This window comes from Cyclopterus lumpus, chromosome 11, assembly GCF_009769545.1.
Source record: "Cyclopterus lumpus isolate fCycLum1 chromosome 11, fCycLum1.pri, whole genome shotgun sequence".
Lineage (NCBI taxonomy): Eukaryota > Metazoa > Chordata > Actinopteri > Perciformes > Cyclopteridae > Cyclopterus > Cyclopterus lumpus.
Genome location: NC_046976.1, coordinates 3,651,224 through 3,673,366, shown reverse-complemented (window position 1 = coordinate 3,673,366; position 22,143 = coordinate 3,651,224). Strand labels below are relative to the sequence as shown.

The 22,143-nt window shown below is 43.8% G+C and overlaps 1 protein-coding gene across 1 annotated transcript in view; it reads right to left on the bottom strand.

The window, feature by feature from the left end:
- pleca (plectin a) overlaps positions 1-20,257 on the bottom strand; it is a 43,742-nt gene extending 23,485 nt beyond the window's left edge. The window contains 10 exon segments of the mRNA XM_034544964.1: positions 139-234; positions 349-468; positions 1,499-1,605; positions 1,731-1,846; positions 3,705-3,871; positions 10,121-10,213; positions 10,319-10,396; positions 11,989-12,078; positions 14,403-14,464; positions 20,031-20,257. Of these exon segments, the coding sequence (XP_034400855.1) occupies positions 139-234; positions 349-468; positions 1,499-1,605; positions 1,731-1,846; positions 3,705-3,871; positions 10,121-10,213; positions 10,319-10,396; positions 11,989-12,078; positions 14,403-14,464; positions 20,031-20,172 (1,071 nt within the window). The 5' untranslated portion in view covers positions 20,173-20,257.
- Between the last annotated feature and the right edge of the window lie 1,886 nt (positions 20,258-22,143).

Here is a 22,143-nt window from a genome sequence, read left to right as displayed (position 1 = left end):
ACCATGAATCAATTATCAGAAAGTTGCCGATTAATTTTCTGTCAATCGAGTAATGGATTGATTATTTAAGCTCTAAAACAGATAAAGTAAACTAAAGCTACTTGATTTATTCTCTCAAGCGTTGCCGAGGAAACTCACCTCAAAAGACTTGAAGATGTGTTTGGAGCGGTTCTTGTCTGCCTCTTTAGCAGGAAGCTCGGTTTCCTTAAACTTTAGAAACTGACGCCAAAGAACCTGCAGACCAAAAAAGGGATTAATAAATGTATTGTCGGCTTAATCATCATTAGTTATTCTGCTGTTATGTCAGTCAAAACACTTTCTTTAAGACTTAAGGCCCAGACCACTCACCTCGATCTCCTCGTAGCTGGTGGGGAACTTCCTCTCCTCAAAGACGAGGATGTGGTGTCTGATCCACTGCAGCAGCATGGTGACCAGCTCGTAATACTCCTGCCAACGAAGCTCCAGCTCCTGAAGCACAGAAACGGAAAGAGGTTCAAGTTAAGCGGAGACCTATTAGTATTAGTGATTGTTCATGTTTTAGGCCATTTCTGCTTTGCTTTGAGTAGAAATGGAGGCGAAGATTTGAACCCAGGACGTTGCAGTTATACGAGCTGAGCTGTAGCTTCTGTTACACAGATGTTGTAACACTGCTTTTACCAGAATCATCCTTTCTTTGAAAAGGTTTTATGAGTCGAAAGCTTTAAATTCGATATTTTCAACATTCTGTCCACACAACAACATAGATACTGGTGTGTGCTAAAGTAAGTTTGACGGAGAAAGAAGAGATTGTAAATATAACAGACATACAGAACATCTGGGGAAGTAGTGGAACTTGCTTGTGATGGTGAGTGGGCTCCAAAAGAGGGGTACAGGTTTGTGCCCAGTACAGTCCTACCTAAGGTCTTGCATAGTAAATAACAAAGAGCCCGTCTCCCGTGTGTAGAGTTGAGTGTTGGTTCATTAAAGTAAAAACAACTTATTAATCGATGATTGTGCGAATCCTTTTGGTGGAATGGACGGAACGCGAATATTTAGCTAATTGCTTCGATGATCTCTCGTTCATATTATCATTATCCCTGCCAGGGGATTGTGTATTCAGTCACGTGTGTACATGTGTGAATGTAGAAAGCAAAGGACAAACTGAACGGAGCATGTCTTCTCGTGTCGGTCGGAGCCGTTAGCAGCCGGTGGGCAGCAGCGTCTGGGAGCGGGTTTGACTAACCGAGCTAACAGCTAACGGAACTAGACACACGGCATGAAGGTGCACACGGTGAACTGCAGTTAAACTGCACGGAGCGGGTGCATAGACGTTTTAGTTTTTTTAGTTTGCACTATTGCAGTCATTGTGAACTGCTATGAATAAGAGCGCCTGCTACAACTACTCCATCAATCATTACGGTGATCATTTAGGCCATGTATGAAATACTCATAGTCTCTGCTGCAAAATATCTTTATAGTGATCTGTTGATGATCTGATGAGGAGGAAGAGGGGACTCACATTGGCTTTGACCCCGCTCTGAACGTCTGGTACCCTGGGCATGGCGTCGTACAGGGAGGAGACGTATGTGATGATGGATTTCTCATCTGGATGGGGCACATCCACATCTATAGATAGGAGGTAAAACACATGTTTCTTCATTTTTATTATGGAATTGTAAGTGTGAAGCTGAAGACAAGAAAGGCAAACCAACTCAGATATTCCCTGAGCAAAGTCTTCAGGATTCTCTCACCCTCGGGGTCCAGCAGTCGGGTGACGCCCAGGTCTCTCTCTGCCACGCTGAAGGCCTGCTCCAGATTCTCCTGGTTACTCTGTCGGTACACTTGGCTCATGTCGATCAGAGTGGGCCTTCGGAGAGAGAGCCAGAGAGAACAGCGAGTACAAATTAGTGGCTACGTTGTCATTACTGTCAATCAACACTTAACAACTTTAATTCATGATTGACGGTTAAAGATTAATCACCTCATTTTTATTACTTCTGTGTTTTTGCAATTTTTTTAAATGTTCTCACCTGACAGCCGTAATTCCATATTGACGGCTGTCAGGCAAAAAAGAAAGACACACATTTCATATTTAATGTTGCCGTGGGGGGCTTTGATCATGAGTAGTGGGTCTTTCCTGAGACCAGGGAGGGCAAGCCGAACCCAATCACCCAACACGTTACACACAGACAGACGCGTTTGCCTTGGAGTGAACTTTGGCAGGAAGATAACTGCAGTCTAATAACATGTAGCCACAAGTTCAGAGCGTAAAGGAAAAAAAGTGCATCTCGTGTCGACAAATAGCAAAGACAAAGATAACTTTCAGGACAAAAAACGTGGAGTAAATTCTGCACATTTAAGCATTCATTTGAAAAAGTATTACGCATACGCTTGTACGACTCTCTGGATGTAGTATTCTTTGTGTGCCCGGGGTGACGCTTGCTCCACGTAGCAGGCCTGTCGGTAGGGCAGTCTGTCCCCGCTCAGGTGGACGATGCGAGGCTCCGATCCCGACTCGTGCTCCTCGCTCTGGGAGACTCGATTGGAGCGAGCCCCGGGGCTGGTGGAGCCTCGGCCCGAGTCGAAAGAGTTCTCCGTTGGGATATCCTCGCACAGCATGACCACCCGGTCCTCCAGGTCACTGTATGAGCCCGCTGTGCTGCTGGAGGCACTGTTCAGACGCCTCTTTGAGTGGAATTTCCTCTTTAGCTTCATCATTGTTGCAACGGTCAAGTTTCGCAAGTTAATATCCAATTCTCTTCCTATTGTGAGTTGTTGGTCGGACTTCTGTTTCAGCTGATCATCGCTGAGACTCCTCGCTGCACGTCCTGCTCTTCACCACCAACACAGAATCTCTGGTGGAGCAGTTAGCGTATCTGCGTTTTGCTACAACCTGCAGTGAGCATACCTTTAGGGCAGCCTTTTCATAAATGAGGAGGATACACCCACATCATGAAAAGAAGACGCACTCCCTCTTCAAACCGAATGATTCCAAACTCAGGTTGTTGATGTTATTTTTGTGTCTGGTGGGAAGCCCAAAGTGGTGCTGCACCCAAAATATATAGTTTGAGTCTAAAACGGTCACCGCCTGAAGGCTCGAAAGGGTGCTGTTAAACGTTGTAGTTTCTTTATTGAGATGGACAGCAGCTGTGGGCAGCAAGGATATAACTGATTAAATCATCTATAAAAGTTTTTCAAAACAAAATCAATTATTTTCGTATGCACAAAACGTAGTCCCATTTCTACATAAATACGACCATGCTGCACTTCTGATGGAAGCAGTATACTCAGTTACCAGAGAGATTTCTGGTCAGAAGTGTATTGAACGAATGAGTTCTGGTAATTATCTCAACATTTGATTTACAACAGCCGAGCTGCATTTTTGTGCTGACAAGTCAGGTGTGCTGCTGTAAAACTGAAGTGAAATATGAAGAAGGTCACAGAGAAGATTCTTCAACGTGGAAATTTCATGTCCTGCGGTGTAACAAGTCCAGGCAAGCTTTTTTTTTAAATCAGAAAATGTCTCCGCATTTAAAAAGTCGCCATGGCATCCTATCTTAGATAATCCTTTTGTTTTAGTTATTGTATGAATGTTAGATTCACAGTGAGGGAACCCTTACCCTTTCCTCACCATGTGTATCCAAGACTTCTTTTGACTTACGTTTTAATAATGCAAAGTTTGACCCGAACCCTAAACCTCCGTCTACTGAGGACCAGCGTCTCACCTGTGTTTGTGTATGACGGCGTTGAAGAGCTTGCCGTCCCTCCAGCCGGTGGTGAAGTTGTCGCAGCGCAGGCCCTGGTATCCCTCCACCATCCTCTGGGACCAGAGCAGCAGCTTCTCCTTGGCCGTCATGTCGTCCGACTGGCCGTTCACCTGAATGTCTGAGATCTGAAGGAGGAGACGGTGCAACTGGTCAGAGATAGTTTCATCTCTTCTTTAAAAAAAAAAAGGCCCTAAACACTTACACTGAAGCTCTTTGTAGCTGTTTTTTGGGAGTGTTTAGATGATGTTTAGCTCGGGATCCTGTTGCGTTTAAATGCACGTATTTTAAGTCACTTTGGACTTTGGTAAATTCCAAATGAGTTTTGAGAGTTTTTCCTAATTATTACATCCAACGTTTAAGAAAAGTAAAATTCAAAAGACTTTTTATTCATCTTGGCATCGACTTGAGATGAGCCACGTTTGAAACCTCCAATAACAAACAGCACTTTTACTTGGAGGGCAAAAGAAACATTAAGCTCACTGTTTGAGAGAAATGTACTAAACGCCAGCAAAACAGAAATCAGAAGAGTGAAAAGTCGCTGATCTTGCAAAGTTATACTGTTACAAACAGAAGTTCTCAATAAATACTACATTCTGTCCCAGAACGTCCAGATCCCTCTTTTTTTAAGAGCTGCGAGGCTCAGCTATGAGTCACAAGAACACACTACTGAGACGACAAGACGTCCAATAAACCACAGGTGTAATCAATCCAGATGTCCTGTGTCGACTCCGAGAGACTTGACATGAATTTTACTATTTAAATTTGGCAGCGGTCGACTCCGTGTCCATTTTGCATGAATCCATCATCCAGTAGTTGCTGCCTGAGACATCAGATGTACAAATGGTACTTATGAAAAGTCCCTGGTGTTTGTTTTGGTGGGCTTGACGTACCAGACGGGCGGGGCTCCGGACAAAACTAGGCACAAGTCGTAAAAAGTGGCAACAATCACAGGAAAACCTCTGAAGGTGAAACGGTGCGTTTCAGACTGGATTTGTTTAGACCGTTCAGTTCAAAAGAAATATCTGCAACGTGTCTGCGTGTCATACTTTGTGATTTTACATATAAGACCAGACAAAGGCGTTGCATCTGCTGTATGTGGTCAAGTAATGTCACATTGGAATGTATTGGTCTGAGAGTATCACTATCACCTCAAATGTCTTTTACTCTAATCTGTCTCTACAGACCACCATCATCAAAATGTGAATTTTATGACCAGCTTAATTCCATGTTCAAGGAATGTGACTTGGATAAAGAGGTTATATTAATGGGTGATTTTAATGTAAATTGGGAGGATAAGTCTGGAAGGAAATCCCTAAAACATACAACTGATTGTTTTAATATGACCCAGTTAGTGAACAAGCCCACAAGAATAACCAACTCTTCTCAGTCCCAGATTGATTTGATTTTTAGCAATAAACCAGAAAGAATAATCAAAACCCACAATATGGTAACAGGTTTGTCTGACCATAATTTAATACTTTTAACAAGAAAACTTACAAAGAAACGTTTTAATATATCATCTACCAGAAAGGCTTATCAATTAAGAATACCGAAAGGTGACCAAAATTCATTTCATGATGCTATACAAGGAATTGATTGGAGCAACCGTTTAAAAGGTGCAAGTGCTGAGGAAGATAGCAACATCTTCTTATCCACAATACAGACCACAATTAACCATTTCCTTAAAAAAGCCAAAGTTAAACAAAATCAAAAGAACGCACTTCCATGGCTAAATAGTGACATCTGGAATGTTATGAAAAAACGGGACTATGCGTTAAAACTGGCACTCAAGTCTAAATTAGGAAATGATAGGCAGAAATTCATAATGCTGAGAAACCTTGTAACAAAAGAACTTAGAAAAGCAAAGGCTACTTTTTTTATTAAAATCATTGATGAAGCAGGAGGTAATTCTAAAATGATATGGGATAATCTAAAGAAGTTAACAGACAAAGATAGCAGCAATTCAAGGAAGCAACTTAAAATTAAAGTGAACGGGGGCCTTACGCAAGATGAAGTTGTAATTCGTACAACTTTTAATTCATACTTCATCAACTCAGTGGAGGCTTTAATTCAAAGCTCCAGTATTGGTAAACTTGATCCTATACCAGTAAATGAAGATCAACCATGCTTCTCTATTCAAGATGTCACTGAATCTACTGTCACCAGAGTTCTAGGCTCACTCAAGAACTCAAGGGCCAAAGATGTTTATGGAATTGACAATATTTTTCTAAAGAAACACAAAGGCACACTCGCTCACCCAATCACAAACATTGTGAATAACTCTCTCAGGCAATGTGTGTTCCCAAAAGGATGGAAATCAGCCATAGTAACGCCCATTTTTAAGTCAGGAGATTCAACCGATGTCTCCAATTATCGGCCGATCAGTATTCTTCCTGCTGTTTCCAAAATTGCTGAGAAATGTGTTGCAGAGCAACTTACTAAACATCTCAACAGCTCTCCATATCAGCTCCATCCTATGCAGTTTGGTTACAGGGCCAATCATTCGACTGAAACAGCCAACTGCTTCCTCTTAGAGAAAGTGAAGCTTAAAATGAATAAAGGGGGGGTAGTAGCAGCGGTTTTTCTTGACCTCAAGAAGGCTTTTGATACGGTTAATCACAATGTCCTGCTTAATAAATTGTCAAGTTTTAACTTTTCCCGAGAGTCTCTTGCCCTGCTGAAATCCTACCTTGAAGGAAGAACACAGTGTGTCAGAGTGGGTGATGTTTCATCATATACTCTAAGATCTACTGTGGGAGTATCCCAGGGTTCTATTTTGGGACCCCTTTTATTCAGTTTATACATTAATGATTTGCCGGACGTCTGCGATGGGTGTGATATTCAAATGTATGCTGACGATACAGTGATGTATGTGCATGCAAAGAACAAAGAACAAGCTGCACTCAAACTCACGTCCACAATGACTAATGTAACTAAATGGCTTGCAAATTCCTGCCTTCATCTGAATGTTAAAAAGACTGTTTGTATGTTCTTCACAAAGAGGGCTTGCAAAGTGTCACCGGAGCCAGACGTTTATGTTGCTGGTGAGAGGCTACAGGTAGTGTCATATTTTAAATATTTAGGTATTTTTATTGATTCTAATCTCTCTTTTAAAAAACAGGTAAACCATGTGACAAAGGTCTTGAAATTTAATCCCATGAATTTTAGATATATAAGACACTGTTTAACCATGCGGGCTGCAAAATTGTATTTTAATGCAATGATTGTCCCCCATGTGACCTACTGCTTAACCAGCTGGGCACAAGCCAACAGCACAACATTAAAATCGATTCCCATTCTCCATAAGCAAGCCATCAAAATACTTGATAAAAAACAAAAACACCACCATCACTGCAATATTCTCACAAAACACCACATCCTGAGTTGGGAGAACATCATTAAATTCACTGATGTGTGTCTGGTTTTTAAAATTTTAAATGGTATGGCTCCGCCCCCGCTTAGTGAATTTGTTAAACAAAGCAGTGAAAGCAGCAGACTCACTAGATCTGCTACAAGAGGTGATTGTGTCATTTCATATAGGTCAAGCTCGTTTAGCAAGTCTACATTCTCAGTGAAGGCAGGTCACTCGTGGAATGCTCTGCCACCACACATACGTGCACACAACACGTACAACACGTTCAAGCATAACCTGAAGGAATGGCTTGTTGCCAATCAGGTGTGCAGTCATTGATGTGCTGTCTGTCCTGATGCTTGTTTCGGCTATATGTGCATTTGTTTTTTATGTGTATGTTGTATTGTAGCTGGGTTTGTTCTGCCTGATTCATGCTGTAGCCCGTTATGTCTCTGGTCTATTGCTGTACCCTTTCTTTTTGCTGTGTATTGGTTTTGTTTATATGTTGTTGTCAGTTTGTCTATGAATTTTATTTCCATTTTTATTTTGAGATTTTGTTATTTTAGGCTGCCTTAAAAACATGTGGCCAGGGATAGCAGATGGAAATTAGCCTCTCTGGCTAACTCTGGCTCACTTACAGTCCAACTGTTGATTGGTGTGCATTGTCCCTGCAAAATAAATGAATAAATAAATAAAATATGTTCTCTGGACAATATGCATGAAGTGAAGGTTGCACTTCCAGTCCTCATCAATGTGCCTCATACTGAAACAAATGGGGTTTTATTACCACAATATACTATTTCTAGTGTTTTTAGGTATGACGATGAGTCATAGCAGAACTAGCAATTTCACAGACAGGCTTCTTTTTTTTTCTTTTTTTATGCAGGAAAGGGTGGAGGAGGGAAAAAAGAAGGCATCTCTTCCTTCTGCTATTTCCCCTTCAGAAGGGAAACCCCAGTGCTACACTGTGGACGTGGGCACAGAGTGACTCAGAAGCTGAAACGGGACCTCCGCCCTCGCAGCCTCGCTTTTAAAAGAGGACATCGGCTCCCTCTCTGTCACGAGGCCGGCCCGTTACTCATACCGGAGTGTTAGTGAGCTGGGATCTGGATCTGGGGAGAGCTACACCATTGTTTGTGATGCACGTTACAAAACAAAGCAGGTTATGGGTTTGTTATTGAAGAAATAATAGCTGCCTGATGACTGAGTGCATCTACAAGGACATTTTGTTTTGGTTTTCTTCCTTATGTTCAGTTAGATATCAGAGAAAACTTGACTTTCATAACATGTGCAGACGGCAGGAGATCCTTTCTCTTGTTTCCAGCTTTTTAGTTACGCCCACGTCTCCTCATGGGAATCACTGAGTCACACGGGACGGGGAAAAGGAACCCACATCCCAACATAACCATCATACCCATCAAAGAATTTCCATCTACTCCCACTGTTTTTTTGCCCCCCCCCCCCCCCCTGAAATTTACCAAACAATCTGCTAAATGAATATTCAAGCGCGCCTCTTCGTAATCAGGAACTGCTGTAAGCAATTAGATACTGTTAATGTTTAAATGAAACGTTTAGCTTTAACTGTAACCTACAGATGTGCACAGAACCATAGATATTTAGCATCTTTCTGATGTCGGTCATGTTTAATAAGGCATTTGCTGGAATTGTTTGTTCCTTGTAGTGTGTTTCTTGTCTGTTGTGCACTGTGGACTGTGTCTATTCTTGTCTGTATGATTTTTTTTTGGTGGCAAATGAGTTTCCCTACTGGGAATTAATAACATGTTCTAATCTAAAAGGAGTTGTTTTCGTTTAAAAAGGCTCTGAAATTGATCTGTGAACATTTTTCTTCAAAAATGAATGAATGTCTTTTTTCTCCAGTGTTTAGTCTGGGTGCACTCAAGGACAGGGGAAGCGGTGGTGGTTGTATAAAAGAGCCTAAGTGCTGCCAAATGTTCAATAAAGCCTATTTGGAAATGATTGGCTGTCGGACTCCGCCGTACTGTAACGGCTGTGTCAACATCTGGAGAAATCGAGGCTGATGATTGGACCCCGAAGAGGGAACGGCTTTTCCTCACTGAGCCGCCAGCGGAAGCAGACTATTCACAAAGTAATAAAAGTAAACTATGAAACGCACGGTGCTCATGCAATGGAAGAATTTGATCTTAAGCAATCAATGTGCCGTTTAAAAGGAAACACATGCAGTTCAGGAAATGTGAGACGGCTGTTTCCAACACGGCTCCGTCTGTCAACTTTGAATACATCCAAACGGTCATTTAAATAACGATCGACTTGGTTTTGTTTTTGTCCAAAGGTTTCTCCCAAATCTCCTAATTCAAGTCCACTGTTGTAACAACAGTAAATTCGGGCTGTACGGTTTTGTGCTTTTGTACCGAAGCGTCACGGTAAGCGTCACTGCATATAGATTGATGCAATTAGTGGGGGACCCAAATTCTGTCTGGAAACTTTTAGCGAGCCCAAAAAGAGGACTCGGGTACGAGTCCGTCCATAAGAGATTATTTTCAATTCAATTCAATTCAGTTTATTTTATATAGCACAATATCACAAATTACAAATTTGCCTCAGAGGGCTTTACAATCTGTACACATACGACATCCCTGACCTTTGACCTCACAGCGGATCAGGAAAAACTCCCCAAAAATAACCTTTCACAGGGAAAAGAAGAAGAAACCTTCAGGAGAGCAACAGAGGAGGATCCCTCTCCCCGGATGAACGGATGCAATAGATGTCATGTGTACAGAATGAACAGCATTTACAAAGTTACATAAACACATTACATGAATATGACAATATTTGAGGTTTTACAGCCTATTGAGACCTGGTGCCAATTGGGAAAGTGTTTGTTCAGTGTTTGCACCACTGTCAGTTTGAAATAAATGCAAAGAAAAGGATCCTTATGCATTTACGGAACATACCAAACCGTGACACTGAAACTGTGTGAGAACCAAACCTTCTGTGTACCGTTACACACCTGCAGTAAATGATAGTAAAGTGTCCAACATACCTGGAAGTGAAGGATTATGGTCCATATCAGCCCCAGGGTCAGCTTGGGGTTTCCATCTGCAATGTCGTCATTCCTGATGTTGACCAGTTTGACCTGAACCGGTGCAGTTTTCAGGTTAGCGTGGGAAGTTGAAACAGAAACATTCAAGTGCGTGTTTGAGGTCGATGTGCATTGTTTAAAGTGTCCCGGTTGACCGACCTGACTGCGTTTGAGAAAGTCCAGGGCGATCTGGACATTCTGCAGCTTGTGGAAGCGCATCCGGCCTTTCTCCCGCGGCTGCAAGAGACGAGAGAACACGTTAAAGTGTGTTGAATGACTGAGGAACAGGTGTTCTCGGTGGACCAGCAACACCTTTTGTGATTAAAACAAAAGATCTACTCTATTGGATAAAAAAAAAAAAAATCATCCCAGTCATGATCTGAACGTAAAAATTCAAATAAGGCAAATTTGAAGTGCGATTCAAATTCTGCGTGATTGTGATCAAAGCGTTTCGGTCAGACCTTGGACCAGATCTGAGCCGACATGACACCAGAAGTGCATTCGAACAAACCAGCCAGCATGTCTGCAGGTGGGAGCATGTTGATGAATGATACCCGATCTGAGTGATTCCCCCGATCATCCTACACAATCCTCATTGTCTGTTTCACCTGTTGTTCTGCTACGTCTTACACTGTCTTTGTTCCCCAGCAGCGTTGCCACGACATGCATTCGCCGCTAGAAGCTTTGAATTCGTCAACATATCAGCTCGCATGTGATGAAATATTCACCGTTGCTTTCAATGCAGTGAGGGAACCCAATACATAAAGGAATGTTGTAAAGGAACATGACAGCGGTGGTTTGTCCATTTAAGTTCAGAGGATAAAATAACTCAACATCGATTTCATACATTCCACAAACTCATTTGTGAGACAAGAAAATGTATAATTACAGAAATCACTGACTTTATTTCTTATGAATATTCTTTGAAATCATTATGTCCTGGTGATACAGGTGCACCTTTAAGTATGTTTTTTCAAAGTTATGCTCTTCACTTCTCAATGAAATTTGAGTGCAAATTTTTCCGATTACTGGACTCCACGTTTGATAAATAACCACCATTAAATGACTTTTAAATAAACAATGACTGTAGAAAAGATTCCACTAAAACCTGTACTTCTTGTCTCCTCAAAGGACTTCTGACCTCGGCTCGCTCACTGATACAATGGAGGGGGGACGATGTGGACACAGAAAGGGGACAATACAGGGAGTGTCATCATGCACAACCCAGCAGCCACCTGGGGTGGTGACGCATGCCACGCCCGACGCCCACAGTCCAGGCGCCACTCACCAACCGCACGTTCCTCACAACGTCACGTTCCCTCGGCTACCCGCAGCAAGAGCATTGCAAGAGAGGAAGGCGGAGGCAGAGGGAAGAGGTCAGGGCAAAGGTCAGCAGGAATTAGAGAAAGGAAAATAAACCAGGGGTCAAACAAGTCAGTGCAGAAAGGTTACGAGATGGAAGCAAAGAATGAAAATTAGTGTCTTAAGGCTACATCACCGGAAGGTGTGTTCCCAAGAAAACAGCTACGGTAAGTAGTAAAGTAAAAAAGAGTGTGCATAACCTCAGCATGTTCTGAAATGTCCAAAAATCTCCACAGAATCAAAGTCAACGCATGCAAAGAGTGGAGACCAGAAACCCAGCATTTTAACTCAGAAAAACACAGAAAGCGGTTCATAGCTGACTGGACAGTAGAACAAATGCGGCAGCAAAATAAGTCAGAGGGACAATAAGACAGGTTTGGACAGGACAGGGGGGGGGGGGGGGGGGGGGGTTAGGGCAGAAGCAGATGTCCTCACAGCTAAAGGTTCAAAGGTCACCAAAAGCTCACCAGTGTCTCTCCGGAGAGCACCTCCAGCAGAGAGATGAGGTTGTGTCCATCTCTGAGGTCCTCGTACAGGTCCGTGATGTGTCTCTGGGTCTGTGGAGAAAAGACAGGAGGCAAATGTTAACCATAGAATATTGACCCGTACATCGAGTCTCTCAGCATGTGAGCATCAGTGGTGGCGTTCACACGTGATACAAACGGCACCGGACCGGCTGACCACCGCCACACTAACAGGGGATTAGACACTTGTGACTGAATCCTGTTATGTTACATGGAAACAAAAAAGAAGCAACTTAAAGGTAAAGTCTGGATTTAGTTTTAATGGGGTTGTATGAGGTTCTCAATCCATAATCAGTGTATTGCTCACCGTTAACGGACAGGAGACGCAGCACGGGAGCAAAGCAATGAACTGCTGTGTGAACAAGAATCTGAATATAGCATACGCTTAAAACTGATGTTGATTATTGTATTACAGCTGAATAGGTTGTGCTGCGTCCACAGGAGTACATTACGTTGCTCCCCTGCTGGTTCTTCAAACTGGGGGGCGTGCCGACCGCCATCTGCTGTGGACGAGCACCTCATACAAACCCACTTCAAAACTATTCCTTTAAAAGCCAAGGATGACGGAACAACAACAACAACAACAACTGTCTGCCTTCTGCAGGCAACTGCGTCCACTTTTAAATAGTTTTTCTCTTCATAGTTTTGGCTCATTCAGGTGACAACCACAGAGTACTAAAATGTGGGTTAAAATCCCTCATTGCATAGAAAAGGTGAGCTCGATAGGTCAAGCTTGAAGTTCAAATATATTTCTGGGGTGTTTCAAATATAGTTTTGGGGTAAATATGTTTACGTTTCTCATCCGAACACGCTAACTAAATCCTGGGAGTTTGCTTGGAACCTCTTTGATCACTTAATTGGTCATTTCCCATCATCCTTTTGGATGTGGTGATGTTGCTGTGTCCCCCTGATCACAGCAATAAAGCTGATCACCAGAATATTACGTCATAACCAAAAAGAAGGATACCAGAACTATTATTAGTAGAAACGTATATATTGATAACGCCTCCAGTATACTTTATGCACCCATATGACTTCATAAACTTTCATTTGTAACGAGTTATTTCTTTTAGCTGTTGTAAACCGAGGGACAGAACATGAAAAGACAAGTTGCACTGCAGAAAAGGCTCCAAGTGTTAAAATGAAGGAGAAAGGAACGGGGTCAGGGGTTAGAAGCTGAAGAGCTCAGGTAACGTGGGAGTGAGTAGAAATGTTGACACAGACATGCAGGCAGAAATGTATGTTTGTACACTCAGCACTCAATGACAGCCCCTACCTCTGCCTTCCAGTGCTGATGGGAAAAGGATGGGAGGACAGATGAAGGATGGAAAGAAGAGACATTTTGATGAGAGAAGGTATAGAACTGCAGGGACTCGTGGGGGGAATAGAGCAGACCAAAGACAAGCAGGCAGACGCTGGTTTGATTTGACAAACAAAGAAGGTTTTCCTGTTTTTTTTAAAAATTTGAAATATGTTGAGTGGTCCCATCCAAAACCACTGTTTTGTTCAGTATTGTCTTTATGAACGTGTGTGTTTGGTCTGCATTGATGTAGGATGCCCACAAATGAAACACAGAACTACGTCTGGTTTTCCGTCTCCGTAATCTAAAAAAGATGCAATGAAAATGGAGCGCTCCTGGCCTTTTTGTCGTTTAATCCCCATGGCGCTCTGAAACGCCTCCGGGGCAGCCAGATTTCAAAGAAACGAGGAGTACGGGTCGCCTCGGACAGAGCCCCTCCTCACACGGAGAGGACAGCACACATTCCTCACAGTGTGACACACTTCAGTTCCCGGGTGAAAACAAGCCTTAATCGACCCGAGTGTCTGTCGAGCAGCAGTAAGAGAGCCATTTAACTCGTCTGTTATAATCATTTGAATCGGTATTTTAGTAAATTCACTTCGTAGTCTTTGAGTCTATAAAATGATACTCCCTCACAGGCAAACAGTTAACACAAAAGAGCCATTTGTATAATGTTATTTTTAGTTTTTCCCCCCAACTTTTCCAAAGAGAGCCAGGTTTTCGCTTGGGAATCGAAATCTGATTTTGATTCCAGTTTATCTGTTGTTGCTTTCAGGCAACTTTGTAAAGCCCTCAGACTCAGTTAGATCAGACAGTTCATCACCTCCTACCTACGGAAACATGTCATTTAAGCAATTGTAACCAGGTGGGATATGAAAGTAAGTGAATCACAGCCACCGTTGGGGTTATTGAAGGACAGCTGAAGTCCTTCTGTTTACCAGGAAGGACTTGTTCAGTTACAAGATGTTTGTTTCATAATCTAGATCATTTCTCAACATCTGTACATCTGTAAAACACAAGTATTGAATTGGCGAGAGTTGCTGGAGACGGAGGTTACCTTCATCAGGTGCTTGTTGACCCATTTTGTGAAGGTCTTCTTCTGAACTCGGTCACGTTCATCTGTGGAAAGACAGACCACACAGAAGTCGAATCAGATGTCACAATGCATGTTACCCTGTTAACTACAACCAATCATTTTTAGAGAATATTACCATTCACGGAAATTATTTTACAGCGACATGAAACTTAGATGAATGATCTAGTACATTCAAAAGAGAACGTCAATGACGTTTCATGTGAATGACCTATCAAGTAAGTTACAAGTCTCAAATGCAAATTGTTTTTGTTCACATCGTGAAATTAATGGTTAGCAAGGGCCACATGGAAGAATTCAAACTGTAGAGCAATGACTCCCAACAGGCTGCCCATGTCTACAGTAGGAAAACAGTTGGCCAGAGGAGAACGTTCACTTCTCAAGGACTTAGTCTGATGACCTTTAGAGGCCCGAGGCAGTCAAACAAAAGCAGAAATAGCTAGAAGACGAGTTGGGAACCACTGCTGTAAAAGATGGTTGGCAGTAAACATCCAACTAAACCATCACTTTATGAATATCTGTTCTCCCCAAAGCCCGAAACCAGAACGTTGAACATGAGAGTGCACAAGTGTCTCTTACGCTGGTTTAAAATCGGTCCACCAACACAAAGGAAATAAAAGGTGTAATTTACCGCCGACATCCCTCAGATTAGCACCTCGACGGGAACATGTTTCAGCTTGCATGACTGTTGCTGTTTATGGTTCAACTCCACAGTCTGGGTACTACAAACAGGGCTCTCGCATGCAAGCAGGTATGTCGTGTGCATTGTCTTCCCTTCACTTCTTCACGGCGTCGGTTCAATAAGTGATGAGAGTGGTTGTGAAACACAGAGGCCGGTAAACAAGTGACCTGATCTGAAGCAACAGTGAAACCATTGTGTTAGGTTTTCTTAGAGCATGACTCCGTTATCTGGATGGACTGAAGTGATCAGACGAAGAGGGAACAGAGAGCGAAGGCCGCGTCATCCCGTGGGCCGACTCAGCGACACGCTGTTTCAGAGTCGAACAACAGAAGTGAAATTTTAAAAAAAGAAAAAACCTCTGAAGCAGAGAAATTCCTGAAGTTAATAATAAGTTCTGTAGAAAACCAATCTGCTGACATGACCGCTGCTATTCCTGGAAACAGCGTGACACATGAAGGGGCGTGGCCCGTTTTAATTAAAGAGATTACAGAAGACATTAATCAACATTTACCACAGTGCTTCGGAGAATACCAAAGATTTTCAAACCTAGTGTGATGGTTTGGACCAGAACACTAAAGATGAAACAAGAATGAACACAAAAGGCCTCCACAAGAGAAACAATGTAAAGATGACAAGACTCTACCTTTCCTGTGATCCATGGCCTTGAGCACCCCCTGATAGGGGGATTCCTCTATGAAGACCCCGTCGCTACCTACACTGTCAGAGGAGTAGTTCCTGAATCTCCTCTCCATCGCCATGGCGGCCTTATCTCAGTGATCAACAACAAAACGGCAGCTTGAGAGACGCCGTTGTCTGCTTTATGAGACTGCCACTTCTCCTTCTTCTTGCCTGAGACACTGCTTCACAGTGTAGGATCATGTTCTTAAGTGGGAGTGTTCAGGCCACTGATTCAGTTCTTACTCCCTTTTTTTTCTCTTCTCCCTGGGCATGTCTTTAACATTCAATGCTGCCATTTCTTTTTCTTTTTTCCAGCAGCCCTTGTAAAATGCCTGCCCACGGGGGCTACAATGTCAGAAGCTGTCATTCAGCACGCATGCAGTGATCTTTGGAAGGAGTGAAGATCCTTCCCCCTGGCCCAGCCCCGTTCTGCACCCACCCCACCCACCAAAACACACCTCACCAGACTCACTGAGCACCCAACCAATACAGACCGTCTGCACTGATTACATCCAAGGCACAGACGTAAGTCAGATCTTTAGCCACTTTGGATTTGACAAGAGACGTTGCATTTATCTTATGCTACTTACAAACATTTTCAAACTCATATTTTAGAAAGATTTCTCTGCAAGCTAAATATGTTCAAGGACAGTGTATTTTCTGGCAACAGAGCACAATTTCCACAGCTGCCCTCAAATCTGTTTCATTTAAAAAAATTAAAAAAATTCCTGCTTGTAGCTGCTGTGCCAAACCATAAATCCTACAAATATCACCAAAATATAAAAGCAACTGTATGTTCAGATTGATAGATTCCCAATCTCAAGCAAGTTGCAAGTCTGAGGGCTCTTTATCAAATCGTAAAACAAACGCATGCACATGGAGAAAGAAAGTACATTTAAAGTTGGAAAATGATCGGTAATAATGGAAAAATAGAAGCACAAATGTACTGAACGCTACACATTTAAGAAAAGAACGTCTGGATGTTACTCCAAGTCAAATTCAACAAGGGCATCAGCAATACCGCCGGAAATGACGACGGCATGATTTGTGGAAGATTATCTGGGGAGAAAGGTCAGAGGTCAGGCTAATGAGTAAAAACAGGAGCTTTAACTCGGCTCATCTTAGGAAGCTGTTCCAAAACATACAGTGTGTGTCCTTGAGACTGGTTTGTCAAAAAGACGGTCTTTTAGATCGCCTAATTTAGACCAAGCTGTACAGAAACGGTCCACTGGAGCTTGTTAACCCCAACTGAGCTCCACGAGCGCAGGCTGCCAGTCCCCGGTGTGTGCGGTCGGAGGCTGGAAGGCGGGACCTGCCACGCAAACCACCACAAAGCCTCAATGAAAAGCCTGTTCCTCAACACGGATGGGAGACCGCGGCGGTGGAAACAAATGTTCGCGGGCCATTTCTCGACACGGAACAATCACGAGAAAACCTCCTCCACCATCAGGACACAATTATGTGGGGGAGGAGGGGTGGCTGGCAGCGAGGGTTGCTTTCCGTACGCGAGGGGAAGAATAGAAGCTTTTATAGATCTCTAATGAGAACAACCTACAAGGCCAACATTTGATTTCTCTTATGATGAATTTCCAATTTGGAATAATTTGCTTCTGTTGGCTTACACAAATAAAAAAGATCTTCAAAGAGTAACCACGCTGCTGCAGAAACGGATCCCAGACACAGGGTGGTCGTTGTGGCCCCTGTGGACTGAACAGTGCATGAGTGGTAAAAGAAAAAAGGGAGCATTGTTCCATCGGCATCTAGTTTCATGCAATAAAACCTCCGTCCAGCTGCACAACTCTGACTATGAACACAACACAAGTTATGCATTCGGGTGCTCTATAGCACCTCCCTCACTACCACCTTCAGGTCCCATCGCACCTTAAATACCTGCACCACCTCTCACCCTTGGGAGCATCAACATTCCGTGCAGATACCGACACAAGACGGAGTAACGGAGGTGGCTTGTCGGGACGTGTGTGTTTGTGGGGGATTGCGGCCCTCAACGTGTCGCTACAGGCTGTGTACGTACTGAAAATGTAATTTAAAGGATCGAAGTGCTGTCGTGCTGAGGACGTGACACAGATCACACGGTCGCAGATTATTTATTGGCTCTAGAATCAGCAACGTGTGTAAAAAACGTAGTGGTGTGCAGCTCCCAAAACGCTCGCCAAACTCTTCATTTGCGCAGTTATCAGCTGATTGAAGTCTTGACGCGATCAGAAGCAGTGAGAGTTGTTTTTGATTTATTGACTTGTTCATGTTCATGAAGCCCTCTTGTTGTGGTCCCCTCAGTGAGGCGCTGATGGGCGCACACAGTGCAGCCCCGTGTGGATCGTTCTCCGGTCTCTGTCACCGATAACATGCGCTGATCAAAAAGCTGAGCCTTGAGAGCCGATAAGAGTTTTACGATGACAGTTCTGGGGCGAGAAGCACGCAAGTCAATGCATTCCTGAGGGCGCCCGCCCTCCTCGCAGTAAGGGGGGCGGGAGGGGCAGAAAACCCCCCCTTAAAGAAAATGTAAACTTTGTCGGCCTGTTCCTCCGTGCAAGTGACAGCATGTGGTGAGTCCCACTGAGGAGAGGAATGTTTGGAGTATCATCTGGAGAGCAGGTCTTGATGGAGTTCATGACTGAGGGGTGATGGAGTTGGACAGTTCGGGGGAGGACGTTTGCCAAGGTGAGGAATGAAAGCCCCAGGGCATTATGGGGCAGATCCAACCCGGAGCTGGCAATAAAGCATGCAGCACCACCAGAATAAGACAGAGCTCTCTGTCTGTTATCACTGTCAGGAATGTAGACATCTTCAAAATAAACTCAGGTGGCAGAAAAAAAGACGAGAAGAAGCTTTGTGAGATGCAGATGGACAATGAACCCCATAAACACATTTAGTTGTCCTCCGAGTCGCCCACAATATGTCCTCCCTCCATAATTAAACAGGCATCATGACTCACTTTTACTACAAGAGCATCATTTTTAGGGAGTGTGCATTAAAAAAGAAATGACATGTAATTAGCCACATGTTGTATTTACAAACTTGTGGTAATAGGAGGACAAGATAATTGTTGGATTTATGGATCTTCAGATGGGAAGAGGAAGATTAGGTTACTGCTCCACACAGTTTGTCTCCCTCTTCTGTTGGAGAGGCTGCACGACAGAACACAACACTAAATAAAATGAAGAAGAAACGATGATTTCATATCCAACCGGTAGCTGACTACCTCTTTGGGTCGCGTCCCACAACAAGAGTTGTGTTAAGAAAGACCACGGTCTCTTGGGGCCCTGCGGTTAAAATATGGGAAGAGTGATTTGGGAGAGGGGTTGCCATGGCAACGCAGCAAACACACACACAGAAACAGACAGAGTCCACCAGTGAGCTGTTTATAGAGGAGTGGTTTTGGCCTTAAACCTCTGGAGAAAAAAAACTTTACTCAGCCGCAGTCAAACGTCAGACACACAGACGTCTGATGAACTACAGATTGTCTTTGTGACACGTTCTGACGGTGTAATCAGGAGGTAAACAAACGTCAAGGACAGCTTCCATCAGCTTGAGAGCCTCATAGCACACAGACTGAATGTTTACGCAGTCATTGTTTGCATATTCAAATGTGAGCAGTGACACGCCACGTCTTTCTTTCTCCAGTAGAGTAGTTTGAGTTCAACATAAGGACCATCAAACACCATCACATTACCAAAGGGCTGCCACTAACAACTTTATTTACTTCTTTATATGATTATCATTTCACATTATTACTCTTTTGTTAAGTACGCTACTCGTTTGGTTTATTAACATTACCTACAAAATGTTTCATTTGAGAAACTGAAATCAAAAGGTTTGTTTTTTTTTGGCATTTTTACACACAAAAGTATTTTTTTTATAATTGATTAATTATCCCGATTGTTGCTTTCTGTAATCACCTAAATCGATGAGTTGTTACAGCTCTATGTTACAGTATCAGCTCTGTGGGATAATGTCATCATTGCTATTATTATTATTATTATTAAAGTGCTCCTTTAAAATGTTACACAAGTGCAACAAAAGTCACTGAAACAATAAACCATACGTTGCTCAGACACGCCCACACTTTTGACCCTCGCGGCTTGTTGGATTGTGGGTGGCGGCATGGAAGAGGTTAACATCGTCATCGTCCCGTCCCCCCCCCCCTCTCCACACACACACACACACGCGCTCCTGTTACAGGCGCTGAGCGCTGAGCCGCAGCTGGACCTTACCTGCGCAGCACATCCGACTGTACAGATGAGAGCCCACTTCTCCGCAGCTCATCTCGTGGATGTAATTGGTTCGTCGATAGATCGGCGCGCCGCCGCACCAGGACTGCGCGGCGGCGCGCATCGCGTCCTCCACCTCGGCCATCCTTGTGCGTGTGTGTGTGTGTGTGTCTGTGTGTGTGTGTGTGTGTCTGTCTGTGTGTGTGTGTGTGTGTCTGTCTCTCTGTGTGTGTGTGCGCGTGTGTGTGTCTCTCTGTGTGTGTGTGTGCGCGTGTGTGTGTGTTTGGTTCGCGCGCGCGCTGGACTTTCCCGGAAAGAAGGAACACGCGCCCCCACTGACTCGCGTGTTTCTCGTGAGTGGGACCAGCCCTCAAAACAACTTCTCTCTATCCGAGCCACATGGAGGAGAAAAATAAACCCACGCACACACACACAGGCCGTGTCATATTGCAGACCCTTTGTCACTAGCCCGGCCCACTTGCGCTCCGTTCAGTGGGATGAACGCAGAGCTCCGTGCCGCTCCATCCTCCTCTGGTTGTCGACCCGTGGCGCCCGGGAGGAACATCCCCCGAAATAAACGGCGCAGTGTCGACTGCCGAGGACCATCACGATGTCCTTATTTTAGCACGAGCGATGTCCGCGTCTCCGCGCAGACTCCAGGAGCACTAGAATAACTTCTGGGAGGACTCTTCTGATCGAGCTCCGATCCTTTGTCTCACTGACGGTGAACAACAGAGGGCAGAGTGCAGGTTTCACGTTTGCCATTGTAATAAACTATTACTCCCCCCCCCCCCCCCCCTCCCCCCCTCACATGTGCAACAGCTGTTGGTCATAAATAACTCCACCTCAGGAGTCTTGTTTTCTCCTCTCTTTCTGTGCGAACACTAAGAAATACTACACCGCCATGACAGTACAGTACCTCACCATGTGGACCATCTGGACTGATTTAAACAATAAAGCTATACAGCAACCAGTAGAACCAAACTTCACTCAACTTAAAGGGACAGTGGTCTGTATGCTTCTTGGTTGGTTACATAAGCAAGAATCACGTGGCAGCAGTAAAGATCTGAGCTGCAACACATTAATGCATAACAGTGTGCATCTGTGCACACACGCGGTATGAACACATGCATTTCTTTACATGCATCCACGGTTTGATTATTATACATTTTCTATGTTATAGTTTAATAGGAGGCAATTGACAAATGTTGATGCACTTTTACAGTGTTTGTGTGTGTAAATTGTCAATTAAAAGAATTTTTTTAAAATTATTATCTCTTACAGTGATATTCAAAGTAGGACCGATAACTAAAAGCCGACAATGGATCACAACAGTGCTGAAAACCACAGCCTGTGTTTACGAATAACTTACTTCAATACACGCAAATTAATGAAATAATGACAATAAAGCAATTTATCAACAAAAAAATGTGTCTTGAATCATTCAGAGAATAAATCTTGGACTGGTGTTTTATAGGAGTAACTGAACTTGTTTTTTTGTTTCACTTTCCAGTGAGACCAGAGTGGGCTTCCCTCGTCTGTTATTACTGTCGCAGTGAAAGGAAGACGGGGGAAGTGAGTCACGGCTGCACACCACGGGCCAGAGATCCTGAGCCCAGTCCCGTGTGGTTCAGCAGACAGCGGCCCAGAGGGTCCTCCGTGAACACTGGCACAGACTTTTGGGTGTGGCTTCCCAAACGGATTAGACGCATTCAGCTTTCTAATCTTTTGAGAGCCTCAAAATATCGTTAACGGAAACTTAAAAGTCGAGCGTTACAGGAGACGCCTCTGCAGAGTGTTGCAGAGGAGGTCGAGATCGACAGACGCCCCCTCGCAGAATCAGAACAGTTTAGGATTTGTTGCTTAATTATCCAAGCAACAGAGAACTCAGAGTCTTCTTTAAAAAGAAAAGGTCCCCGAGGATCGGCGTGAGGCCTCTTGCGGAAAACCCCAGACCTCCTCCCCCTCCTGCAGTTTGTTATGAGCGTATCCAGGATACACAGTGTCGAGTTTACTACCATCAGCCGGCCGCCACTATGAGCTTTTTTTAAACCCTGGCTCCGGGTGAAATCCCTTTTACCTACTTCCACCCTTCCCACTGTGGCAAAGGCACCTT